The sequence below is a fragment of the Lygodium microphyllum genome, chromosome 19 (assembly GCF_053477565.2).
Source record: "Lygodium microphyllum isolate KBCC chromosome 19, Lygodium_microphyllum_v1.1.10, whole genome shotgun sequence".
In the NCBI taxonomy this organism is placed as follows: domain Eukaryota; kingdom Viridiplantae; phylum Streptophyta; class Polypodiopsida; order Schizaeales; family Lygodiaceae; genus Lygodium; species Lygodium microphyllum.
Window position 1 is genome coordinate 36,953,292 of NC_141153.1, and position 13,108 is coordinate 36,966,399.

Consider the following 13,108-nt stretch of genomic DNA (forward strand, 5'->3'; position numbering starts at 1 on the left):
GGAGGCCATTGGCCTTGCCCAATAGGAGTTCCTCCTAGGTAAGTTTATGAGGGTGACTGGGGAGGATGAAGCTTTGAAGCTAGTGGAGATATTTCTTATTACAAGGGTAGTTGATGAACAGATGCATTAAAGTCTCCTCGTCTTTGTGACATCGGCCTTTTTTGAAGAAAATTCAGTCAAGCAACCTAAAAACTATGGTCGTGAGATGAGGACCAAAAACAAGGGAAAAGAGCCCGTTTTCCCACATGGCAAAATGCCAAAAAACTTGTGTTAGTATTTGGAATCGAATTGAGTGATGTACCGTAGGAACAGGCTCTTAGGATGCTGGATGCCACGTCACGAGTGGTTGGGTGGACATAGGATTACAATATGGGGTCCACCACTTTTGGATGACGTAAAAAATGGGGAAGTCAGAGAAATAATTTTCAAAGGGCGCAGGTTTGAGGGTGTGGCCGTGGGACCTCTCTCCTTCCCCGCGCCCCCCCCCCCCCCCCGCCCCCCCCCCGGTCGTTTGTGTCTGTGCCATTGACAGAGGGAGCTTCTAATGAAGACAGCCATGGATTGTGATGTGGCAGGACGATAGCATCGAGCTTAACCAGCAGCACCATCTCTCTTCGTATCGATGCCTTCTCATCCACCGCAGCATCGCATGGCTTCGATCCCTTCTGGTCAGAATTTTCTTTGCTCTCTCTCCAAAGACTTATGGCATTGGGTTGTGAAATAGATAAAAAGAGTCTGCACTCCCATTCAATCTCAAATTGTTTAAATTAATTGCCTCAGTCCTTCTCATCCGATGGGAGGAATTAAATTAAGGCCATGTTAGAAAATCAATTTCTATATTCATGACGATCTCACAGCATAGAAAATCAATTCTCTGTTGGAAAGAGTGACATTCTTCTCATCAGATGCAGTTCTGTATAAGCTTTCGATGCTTGTTATCAGGTGCTGTGCATTGCTGTGATACTTATCAACGTTAAAACTTTATGCTTATCAATTCTACAATTAAAACTGTGAATACATACACAAGCGTGCAGTCTGCTGATAATTTGCACTAAGCAAGATGACTTGTGCCATCAACGTAGATTTCAACTAAAGGCCCTGCTCTGAATTGGGCGAAGCCTTAACAGTTTGTATTTCAGAATTTGTGGATGGTCTTGGCATATTGTCCTTAATTTTTCATCTGATGCACACGGAGGGTCCTTTTTTGCTATTCATAGTCCACTTAAATATGTGCTGGCCTCACAGTACTGGATAGACTCCAACTCCATAATTATTAAGATGTGTCACCTTTGCAAACTTTTCTTTGATCCATACCCTCGTAGAGATCTGTGGAGCACCTCGTTTCAAGCTGAGGTTCTCTTATGATGCTTCTTCACTTGTAAATGATAATAATAGTAGTGACCACAGAAAACCATTGGTAAAGTAAATGGTGTCCAAGCAGTTGACAAGATTTTGAACATTTTCAAGTCTTGCGTTATATGAGGAACTGGGCTGAAGTAATCGAAATCCCATGGATTGTCAAATTTTGATTTTCAATAACCTTTGGACTAGCAGCAAAGTGAACTGAGAATTTAGATCCTAGATAATACTAGCCACAACCGCTGATGTGGAGGCACATAGTATTGCCATAGATTGTGGTCTGCTATCTAACATATCAACTATCGACTGCTTTGAGAAGAAACACTTGCTGTTCATTGAAAGTATTGTGCAAACTCACCAGCGCAATCTGAATCACTATAAGCATGTAACAAGTTGCCCCCTGCCCCCCTAAAGAAGCATTAAACCATAATTCTTAGTGCCTTGCAAGTAATGGAGAACACACTTAACAGCTTGCCAATACTGTATCCTTGTGTTTTGCTTCTGCCTACTCACATTTGATACTGTATACTGAATGTTAGGTCTTGTGTTGCATAAATAGATAAGACATCCAACAACCAGGTGCTAAATAGTGCATTAAACGGTTCACTGCCATCATGATAGATAACTCTAGCCTTGGCTCCATATGAGTCATGATATGTTTGAAATCCTGCAACATGAACCACTCTAACAGTCTTTGTACAACCTTAAGCTGTATCATGAAAATGCCTTTTGCATTTTGTACAAACTGAATTCCTAGATAAACAGGCAGGAACCACATATCCAAGATCACAAATGACCTCATATTCCCTATTTTATTTCAGTGGTTGGACTATTTCTAAACACATGCTGGTCAAATAAGCATGTGTTGTGGTATACATGCATGTGGAGCTTGCTTCAAACAATACAATGCCTTTTTCAGCTTGCATATTTTATGCTCTTGCCCTTATTGAGAAGCAAAGGTAGATGTGGCAATTATTGAGAAGCAAAGGTAGATGCTGCCAAAGGTATTGGATCCCTAATATGCAGGCAAATTAATACTACCAAATTTGATGTAGATGGGGCTGATTGGGGTAATGCCACACAGCAGCCAAGTGCCAATCGGGGATGTGTGTGATTGAAACAACTGATCAGGACTCTGCAAGATCTGATCACAACTAGCTGGCTACTACTGGGGATGCAAAATGCAAGTGAACAGTAAGAGAAAAGAGAGTTGTTGGAAGGTCACATCCACTATGTGAGAATGATAATGAAAGTACAATCCTCAAGGTACTAAAGTACCACCCCCACTCACAGGAGTTCAGACAGGGCAAAAACCCTCTCTCCAATTAGAAGGTAAAAAGTAATGATAATGAAAGTACAATGCCTAAGGTACTAAAGACCAAAGTACCATCCCCATTCATGGGTGTTCACATGGGGAAAGACCTTTCTCTAGTTGGAAGATAAAAAGTGCTTGTGGATAAGGGAGTGCCCACACTAGAACTACAGAGGAACACGATAAGTATAACTCCAGCTATGCACCTCTTTACATCAGTTAGAGATTGAGGCTAGTACATATAGATCCATACCACTAGCGGAGCGTTGTCATGGGGTTTTATGTTTACAGTGTGAAAAATGGAGATGCTGTGGATCATGTATGGAAATTCTAGTGTAGTACTTTGCTTTTGATGCATTTGGCAATGCAATCGAGGACGATTGCAAGGATTTCAAGGGAGAAGGCTGTCATGAGGACATGTATTTTTGAAACCTCACTTAACATATGCATTAATTTTTAATTATGTGATTAAGTAAATGTTGCATATGTGAGGTGCAATTGGGGTTAGAGTAAATTTATGAGCCTAAGACTCTAGAAAATCATGGGACGTCAAAGGCAAAAGTTGCTATAAGTTATGCCGCACAGGTACTTGGTAGTATCTGGTGCCAGTTGGTCTAGGTTATTCATTTGGCCATTAGTGTTAGTTGGTGATACTAGAGAAGTGACGTTTAATGGTACCTTACGCCAATCTGATGGTCAAAGATGGCGCAGAGACACTCGGGAATGGAAGATGCCTAGCCAATTTAATTATTGGCCAGTCAAATTATTTTTCAGGGCACCAAAATAATTGTTAGATTAATTTTCAGTATTTAAAGATTGAAAATTAATATTTAATTATGGCTAATGCTGGAAAAACCCATTTGGGAAGGCTATCACTTGTCAAAAATGCCTATGCAAGACTGAAAAACGTCTTTAGAGATTGGAGAGAGGCATTTTTAGTGTATTTAGCTTGCAAGAGAGAGGGAGGAGAGGTTGTTGGTCTAATTTGCAGCCATTGGAGGACCTTTCTGAGACAGCCAGGGGCAAGAGAAGACCAATCAACAGCAGGTGACAGCATCTATAGGCTGTTGAGACAGGGCAGCAGCAACAAATGACTGATTTTTTTCAGTTCTTTGCATCTATAAGCTGTTGTGGCAGGGTAGCAGCTGCATTTGATTGATTTTCAGTTATTCTTCACGACAAAACTTTGAATTTTCTCTCCCTACAGCTTTCTCACTCATCTCCTAGTCATTTCACTGTCTTGCTCCGAAGATCTCAGCATTTGGACCCTTTTGGAGGCTGAGAAATTGCGAATTTCTTTGCTATGAACCCTAATTTACCGCAAAATTAGGGTTTAGCAGCAGCCTTGGGAAGCGTTCTAGAAATTGGAAGCTCCAAGACTTGGATTTTTCAGGGCTAAAGGTGATTTTCAGCTAAATTCAGGTGGAGGACTAGCCAGCCATTGAATTTGGAGCATTTCCATTGTCTATGAAGTGGGTGAAGGCCAATTAAGTTCCCAAATCAAGGGGCAAAATAGATTGAAGACTTGCTGGTTACTTTGGACAGCAATGGGAGTGTGGATTGCGGAGGGGATTAGGAGAATCCCATTGTAAATCAATTTCTTCTTCAATAAAGCTAAAGAAATACCGAAAGGGGTGCCAATTTTGGGGCCAATCGGGTGTGTATTGTCCAAGATCAATAGGTAAATTTGTATTTTTAGATTTGTATTAATTGTTTGCTGTTGTAATTAAGTTGTAATCAGGGATTTACCACCCATCCATGGAAGGAAGGTTGGTTACACTTGGTGGGGAATGTTTGAAATTGGTTTCATGAACTTGTGTATGTTACGTAAATTTTGAATATGGGTTGTTAAAACATGTTGTGTTGATACAGGATCACAGGGACAGCTTGTGTGTAATGGCTGTAGAACTCTTCTGGTCTATTCACAAGGAGCTGCTAGTGTACGCTGTGCTGTGTGTACTGTAGTGACAGCGCTTCCTCCTCAAGGTGAGCACTATTTTTTTTTGATAGGAATAAAAGGTATTGAACAAATGACAGCTATGAGTCCTCTTTGATAACTGAATGTAGGGGCTCAAATTCTAATGTATCACTATTTGTGGTGAATTATGGTTTCTGGTATATTAATGGAAAGTTGGCTGTAAATTTGAATACTTGTGAGGCTGTTGTGGCTTTTGTGAGCAGAATCGTCAAGTCATCTGGTGGCCATCAGGTCAAACAAACCTGGTCCTTACCATCAACTTATTCGTATTGCAGTTCTTGTAACATCAGTTGGGGGGTCTAAATATGCACTTAGGAAATCATGAACCATCATAACTATTTCTGTTCTTGATTCTTTAAAAATTAAGGCCAAGAATAACAGTTTTAGCTCCCCTGCTTTAACTCTGAATTCCTCAAATGTTCAACTTATTATTTAGGCAGCTTGCCTACGGTTCTTCAATTGTTGCTGAAGGATCTTTACCTTACTAATTTGTGGCAGTAGTAAACATTCAATCCACTATTTCTCTGTGCTACTGTTTGTTTTTGGAAGCAGTAATGCAAGTTCTCTTAATCAAAATAGCAGTATACCCACTGTTTGTCCCAGGCAGGGGTTTGCTTGTGCAATCACACCTGCCTGAATATATATTTACATCATGATTTTCCTTTTACCAACTGTCACGATTCCAAATGATTTTCTTCATCCTTTTCGTAAACATAATAGTATTGATAATTTCAAATGGGAGTAAATACTTGAAAGACACAAAAGGCATCCCAACAGAGTTGGTGGCCACAGGCCATGATAAGCAATGTAGTGGGCCAGAACATGGACAGGATGATCTCTTATGTACATGTCTCGATCCATATCTAGTTACTACCACAACTCAACCATATATGCCTATTTGGTATGAGAGCCTTGTGCATCTCTGTTTATTATTTTCTATCCTAATCTTGACTAGTTGGCATGCTAATTGGCAGCCTTTTGAAGAGCCCTTTTATGACGCAATACCTTGCTTCCTACATCTGAAGAAGCAAGGTATTGTGTGACTAGTTGGCATGCTAAAGTTTGCAATCCTTTGAAGAGCACTTTCATGACAATATACCTTTCTTCCTTATTCTCTCAGTATTTGTCCTTCAGATCCCACATCTGACGTCTTTAGGGCAACTAGTCATGATAGCATTGTGCCTGCTGACATACTATTTCAAACAAGAATCTTGACATTTGAACATGAGTTTATTTTAAGTATGCGCACTGATTAGTCATGCATTGACATCAATGCAGGGGCCCTATTGTGGGAAAGGCCTCTATGTGAAAATAACTCTTAACATTGACCAACCTATCAACAGATCATACATCTAGTTCTCATGTATCTTTGGCTCTTATTAACAACTTTGAGCTTGGTTGTGCATGATACAAGTTTTATTTTCAATGAATGTGTTAATGCTTTCTTTGGCCTGAGGATGCTGTGATTGCCTTGGAAGGCTTGCTCTGTGTGTTGGAGACATAACTACTCAATTGTTTTCAAACAAGTGTGTTTGCTTGATTGTTGTAATTTACAGCAACAGAGATGGCTCAATTGGTGTGTGGAGGCTGCCATACATTGCTCATGTATGTGCGTGGTGCATTTAATGTGCATTGCTCATGCTGCCATACAGTCAACTTTGCCATGGAAGGTTGCATATTTATCCCTGCTACTTTCTGTCAGAAGATTCAAAGCTTCTTTAATTTGGTTATTTTGTAAACCTTGCGAGATTCTTTGCAGGCAACGAGGTATCCCGTGTTACCTGTGGAGGCTGTGGCACGGTATTAATGTATCGACATGGTGCTCACTCTGTTAAATGTGCTCTTTGCCAATTTATAACCTCTGTAATGGTATGCTTTTATATTCTTTGGTGTGTTGTGATATGGGTTCTGAAATATGCATTAATGTTTAATTTTGGGCATGAGTTCCTAAGCTTCTTTTTTGTAAGAGCTCATATTAGTTATAGATGTGTGCAAACATACATGCATTTGCTGCTGGTGTGTAGAAATTAAAGGTCTCTCTAGAAAATTACATTGTAACGAGAAATTTTACCCTGGGACAGCTGCACTTTAGTTGGGACTGGTCTGTGGCTGTGAAAGCTTGGCTACACTAGAGCATAGGGGAAGAGAAAGAACATTAGGAGGCAAATAGCTCATACATGATACAGAGCTCTCAGCTCTTTTTCCAATTACAAAGGAACCAGGCATACCCCTGTGGAAGTTTTCCCGTCCCAGTGGCTCTTTGTATATTGGATAGAGCTCAGCTGAGCATTTCAGCCTGAAGAGCTGTATAACTTGCGGAGAAAGTCTTGAAATTTATAGCATGTGCAATATATCTGTGGTTTGATAAGGAATGAAGAAATGTGATTCCTTGGCTTAGTCTTGAAGTTGTTCGCAAACTGCTTCATGCTTGGATATGCGGTTTATGTTTGGTATTTGTAACGATGGCAGATCCCACATGTGAGGACGTCTGTTCCAGCATCAAGGCCACCCTTGACAGCTCCATCTAGGCAATCATCCTTGGTGCCCCAGGTCTGTTCAAACTTCATAGTTTGACCTTTCAGTTGTTTTCACATTATGCATTTTCTTTAAAATTTTCTAACTTTCTCTACATAATAAGCTTCAACAACTTTAGAATTTTTGATTAATGTATTTTACAAAGAATTTGAATTGTAGTACATGCTGTGTCTTTTAATATTTTCAGTCTGTCCTCTGCCTGATCTCAGCCTCATTGGCTTGGGTAGGATATTTTCACTTGTTGGTTGCCTTTCAGATGGTTATATTGGGAAGGACATGGGTGCTAGGCCTGTAAGATTGCCCATACAAGGTCTCTTATTCCTTGGACCCCCTTTCTTTACATCTGTGAGAGGAATAGGACTGTATGAAGGCTATGGTCAATTTGGTCAGAAAATTTCCCAGGCCTGCATCAAGAGTTACTTTACTGTTCCATATGCTACAAAGCTCAAAATACCTCTTCTTTTCAAGTCAATTACCTTTTGTGAAAGTGTGACTCCATGTCATGTGAAACCGATGCATTAGGATGTTATCATGGGGAATGTGGGCAACTCTTGGTGTCAAGAGTCCTAGGCTCAAAAAAAGGAGCTCGCATCAGGATCCATTTACCAGTGTCAAAAAGGCATCTCTTTCTCTACGAATGTATATTTTTGTAGGTAGTTTGGTGTATTTTGAGTTATTGAAGATGTTACCTAGGTACATCTAGTCTGAGCAGCCTCTGTTTGTAAAGCTCTAAATACTATATGTATTTGGGACCAATGCTTTGGCCTTTCTAGATTGGATTGATTGTGTGAGACTGCGTATGTGCGCACATGCGTGTGTCTCTTCTATAACACACACACACACACACACACGAGAGAGAGAGAGAGAGAGAGAGAGAGAGAGAGAGAGAGAGAGAGATTTACGAAAAAAAGAGAGAGAGAGAGAGTAGAGCCACAGCACCAAAAAAAGCTGTACATGCTAATAGTCAGAGACCAATGCTTTGGCCTTTCCAGATTGACTCTCTGAGACGCTGTGCATCTCTCTCTCTCTCTCTCTAGGGCATGATCTTTGGGAGTCCTATATATTGCATTGAGATGGGTGTTCTTTCTCCTTTGAGTTTCACGACATTCTTATTGGCCCCTGCCAATTGAGCATTTGATGTGAGGTCGAATATAATGTGTGGGAGAGGGCTTTTCTCCCTTCCAGATGGTACAAGATATTACCTCAAACCTCTATAACATCCCTTGAGATTCTTATCAACGACAGAGTTGTGCAGGCTGATCATGCTCCAAACCATGTTTAAGCTGGGCCAAATAAAAGAAAAATGTAAAGCTAGTCAGAATTTTGGTTTAGAAAAGTGATTGAAACCTGAAAGTAGATAGCTGACACCATCTCTCTTTGTCTGATGATGTAGCCTTCATCTCGTGTACAAACAGTTGTGGTGGAGAATCCGATGACTCTGAATGAACATGGCAAGCTGGTACAGAGCGCCCTCGTGACTTTCAGCCTTATGATGTAGTGAATAGTCAGTTGTCAAGTTTCCATAACTCATTATGTGGTTGTTTTGTTTTCATCCACAGGTAAGCAGTGTTGTTGTTGGTGTTACCAGTGAGAAGTGAAACTGCTGCTATTTGTAGGTAATGGAACAATGGCTGTAGAAATGTATAATTTTACTTTACTAATGATATACATCAAAATGTTTCTAACTCACATACTACAATTGCAACAAAGCCTTAGCCTTCTAAAATTTTCACACAACAGGATAAACCCTAGCACAGCTTAATTCTTTCATTATTAACATGTGCTTTAATCTACTGGATTCATTGGAACAAATTTATGAACCTATTGAAGCTTTTCACGAGCTAATTATTGTGACTTTAGGAGGGTTGAATTTTGGAGGTGTGGAAAAGGGGACCACCCTCATGCTAAAGTGCGTCTTGGCTTGGTGTATTTCACATCATGAAGTAGGTTAGACACTCCTGAAATAGACAAAGATCTGTTGTGATTAACTGAATACCATGCAATTTAAATTTCCAAATGTTTGTATTTGACCACAAGATTATGGGCCCAAGTTAACATAACCAATCTTAGGATTGTAGGGTTGAATTATGAGATTATAGGCCTACGTTAATCTAATAACCATTCTTAGGATTGTAGGGCTAAGTTAATCTAATAACCATTCTTAGGATTGAAGGTGTACTCTATCGGTCCTAACCTCAATTGAATCGAAGTCATGATCTTTTATAAATGCTTTGTCATGAAAGATTCGGATGCTAGTGCCTCAAAGCCACCCTTAAAAATGGAGGAAAATGTACACAAAGGAAGCCGGGGTAGTGCTTTTAAAAAACCAACATTTTAGTGTACTTCTACCGATTGGAATTAAAAGACTGGTTGGAATTTTAGAATTCCAATTGGTATTTACAACACATGTGAAATAACCTCTAGACTTGATTTTGCCTCTAGATGTAATTCTTGACTAGAAAGAGATAAGTTGGGCAAGTCTTGAAAGGCCCAAGTGGAGAGAGTGCTAGGGATATCTTAGTTGATTTATATGTTCTCTCTCTCTCTCTCTCTCTCTCTCTCTCTCTCTCTCCAAAATAGCAAATGTATAATTATAGAGGGGAGTCAATTTATTGAATATATGTAAATAGTCACAAAGAGAAAGTATATATCCTTGCTTTATGGCTTGCCTAATCATTAGCAATATCATATTCTTGTTACAATAGTTGGATCATTGCTCACAAAACCATCCTTTAGTGTACTTTTTCTTGGGTGGATTTCCAAAAAACTCGTTCAAATTCAAGTTTGTCCTTATGAAAATTGATTATTTTTTGGACATATGTGTTATAAATTTGGCTCAAGCCATTTCCCCCCCCTCTAAAGACTTTTCACATTTCAACCTCTTCCTTTCTTCCATTGGATGGAAAAGATTTTTCGTGAACACCAAGTAGTATCATATAATATTTGTGCACATGAAACAAAGGATCGAACTTGAAGATTTTCTTCTTGATGGGGAATGTCATAGTGAAGCAGCTCTATTCAAATAGTTTGAACACTTTGAAATATTTTGTGAATAAATGAAAAAACAAGGTAAATGTGAGTAGTAAATACACTCCTCTAGTTTCCCAAATTTCTTAGCACTCATGCCTACACTCCTAGTATCCCATCCAACATTGTTAAGCTCACCATTGAAGCTTGGAGTGTGCGGATGGGTAGAGTCCTACAACTATACATTGTATTTGAAATTTCATGTGTTACCTTGCATTATATTATGTTTTCTTTTAGTAAAGTGGAAAGGCTTGTAGTTGACCAATTGGGATTTCTCTATGTAGCAACCAAATACTTACGACACTTAGGCACAACATGCATTTCTACTTAAGATGTTTCACACATTGATATGTATTTTGAAAGAGATGGTAGACATTTCTTTTTTGGTGAGTAGATAAGGTAGTCTTATTTTCAAGCATTGAAACATTAAATGATAAAGGAAAGAAGTTGTTGGAGTCATAGAGAAATTGTATAGGGATACAAAGTAAGAAACAAGATATTGCAACCACAAGGGCCTTCCCTCCAAAAGTATGAGTAAATATGTATTTTGAAAGTGTCATTCTAAAAGAAAGTAGGTCATGGAATGAGTAGATCAAAGACAAGGATGGACACCCGAAGTAGTAGTATCTCTCAAATGTTTTTGTGGTTGCAAGATCGTCAAAATCTCTTAGCTTCCAAATCCACTTAACAAACATTGAAAAAGGGTCTTAAGGATAAATAATCTTTTACTTACCATAATAAGGAAGTGTCTAGTAGTAGAAGCTTTGAGCACCTTTTTTTAAATATATGACTTCTTAACATGCACCACTTTGGCCCTTGGATAGAAATCACCATTTCTTCCTATCAACATAATTTAGATAAGAGTAGAACTCTTAATTACACTTCCATAGAGTTGAACATTGTGCCATCTAATGTCTTCTAATCTTAATTCTTGCAAAGATGAGACTTATTCATAGTATCACTTCTACATAGAAATTAGGACCAACTCTTGGTGTGTATTTTTGCAAGATGGTTTGTAGGTTACAATCACCATTAAAAAGCTTGAAGAGTTTTTTTCTACATAACATGAGGCTTTGTGGCATGTCCCTTAAAGAATACTTTGACCAAAGAAAGAGCATAATAATTATTAATACCCCTTTGCCTTTGCCATGCCAATAGATAACAATGCAAATGTTTTCTTAAACATCCTCAAGTGTTGATGCAATTAGAAATTGTAATTAGCAATACATTAAAGTATTAATTATGGGCTAAAGATGATCAAATATAATGCTAGGAGAAATGAGCATAAATTCCTCTATAAGAGGATATAATGCAAAGGTCCAAAGTAGAGTCTATCAAACTAGAAATGCCTTTGCTAAAATAGATTAAAGATCATTCTAAAGGGAAGGGGCAAAAATTGGTTTACAAAGTTTTTGCAAAGGTTTGATGTAGAGTTTATCAACCTAGTAGAGTACCTTTAATCTTTATGGCACCTTAGGAAATACTAGACTATATTGTTAGAATCAACATATGCCCCTCTCTCCTAAGTCAACTACATGCTTAATTTAGAGTAATTTCTAATATGTGGCAATTTTATCAATTTTCTTAAAATTGCCATTAAACTATGAAGGTTTTAATGTATAATGTGTATTTTATGAAGGGTTCTACTTAACGATGTTAACTAATTGATAAATCTTAATTAGTTATGACCATAAATAAACATCTAAATTTTATAAAGAAAATTATAGTTACTTAGTGGTTTCTTAGTTATGTTGTGTTGCAAATTGAGTATCGAAACCCTAAAAGTTGTTAAAGAATTGAGAAATTAGACCTTATAAGCAAACCCTAAACATGGAACCTTAGATAGTGGAATCAAGTACGATTTTTCATAGAGAACTAATACTTAGACTCCTAGAAAAGGAAACCCTTGAATACTTTCATTAGAAGATAAGTCCCAACTTGAATTAGATAGTGTTAATCATGAAAAATATTGTTTGGGTTGTTATTTTATTACAATAATTTGATTGAAAAGGGTTGCATGGTCATCTTATTTCCTTAAGAAGAGGATGGAATATTGTGAATACTAGTTCAAATAATTGTATTTTCCAAACAATTATTGACTAGAAGGGTCCATAGAGATGGTACAATGACATCTTGACCTACTCAAAGAGGGATGAAGACCATGCGTTGCAACTCCATGTCATCCTTAAAACAATGAGGACACACAAACTCTATGCCAAAAAGAAGAAATATGCCTTCTTCTAGAGGCAAATTGAATAATGGATTCATAGTGTTCAATGAAGAGATTGTAGTAGATCTTACCAAAGTCAAGGATGTGCAAGAATGGACATCTCCAACAATGGTTAAGGAAGTCCAAAGCTTTTTGGGTTTAAAAGATGGTACAAAATCTTTAACAAGGACTATGCTTTTGGGTGATTGAATTTCAGAGACTTATAGCAACTAATAGGCCTGTAGGAAGACTACTATGAGGGCTAGAACGAAGTCATTGCATATAATATATTGCACTTATAGACACTTTAAAATAATCATTATTTTATTATATTTTTTCATGAATAAAAATATGACTGGGGGGACAAGTACAATGCAAGGGGCCCCCCACCAAAATTGGTGGGGGCTCCCTTGTGTTATGTTGGTCCTCTCAGGTTGACACTTTGGTGGAGAATTTAGTAAAATGCCATGCCATCTAGAATGCCCAAAACCTTCTTTTGGGGTCCAAAAATGCTCAAAAGGGACATGGGGGAGGCCAAGATACGAAGAAATGGAAAATATATTTGGGAGGACCCACACAATGCGAGGGGGTTGGTTGGGAGGCCCCTTGGCATTGTATTGATCCTCCCAAGTTGACTTTTTGGGTAGAGAACTGGACAAAATCGATGGTATCATTGCATTCAAAATGG

General features: G+C 38.4%; 1 protein-coding gene across 3 annotated transcripts in view; it reads left to right on the plus strand.

The window, feature by feature from the left end:
• Window positions 1-507: 507 nt before the first annotated feature.
• Window positions 508-13,108, plus strand: part of LOC148019755 (protein LOL2-like) — a 35,500-nt gene continuing 22,899 nt past the window's right edge. Inside the window, exons 1-8 of one of the 3 annotated variants that reach the window (XM_087699910.1) lie at window positions 508-668; window positions 4,544-4,657; window positions 6,206-6,319; window positions 6,409-6,518; window positions 7,119-7,199; window positions 8,578-8,643; window positions 8,744-8,800; window positions 9,045-9,665. In XM_087699910.1, coding sequence (XP_087556036.1) covers window positions 623-668; window positions 4,544-4,657; window positions 6,206-6,319; window positions 6,409-6,518; window positions 7,119-7,199; window positions 8,578-8,643; window positions 8,744-8,782 — 570 coding nt within the window. In that variant the 5' untranslated portion in view covers window positions 508-622 and the 3' untranslated portion in view covers window positions 8,783-8,800; window positions 9,045-9,665. Of the gene's footprint in view, window positions 669-4,543; window positions 4,658-6,205; window positions 6,320-6,408; window positions 6,519-7,118; window positions 7,200-8,577; window positions 8,644-8,743; window positions 8,870-9,044; window positions 9,666-13,108 lie in introns of those variants that run through there. The other 2 variants (XM_087699911.1, XM_087699909.1) reach the window with 2 other exon arrangements.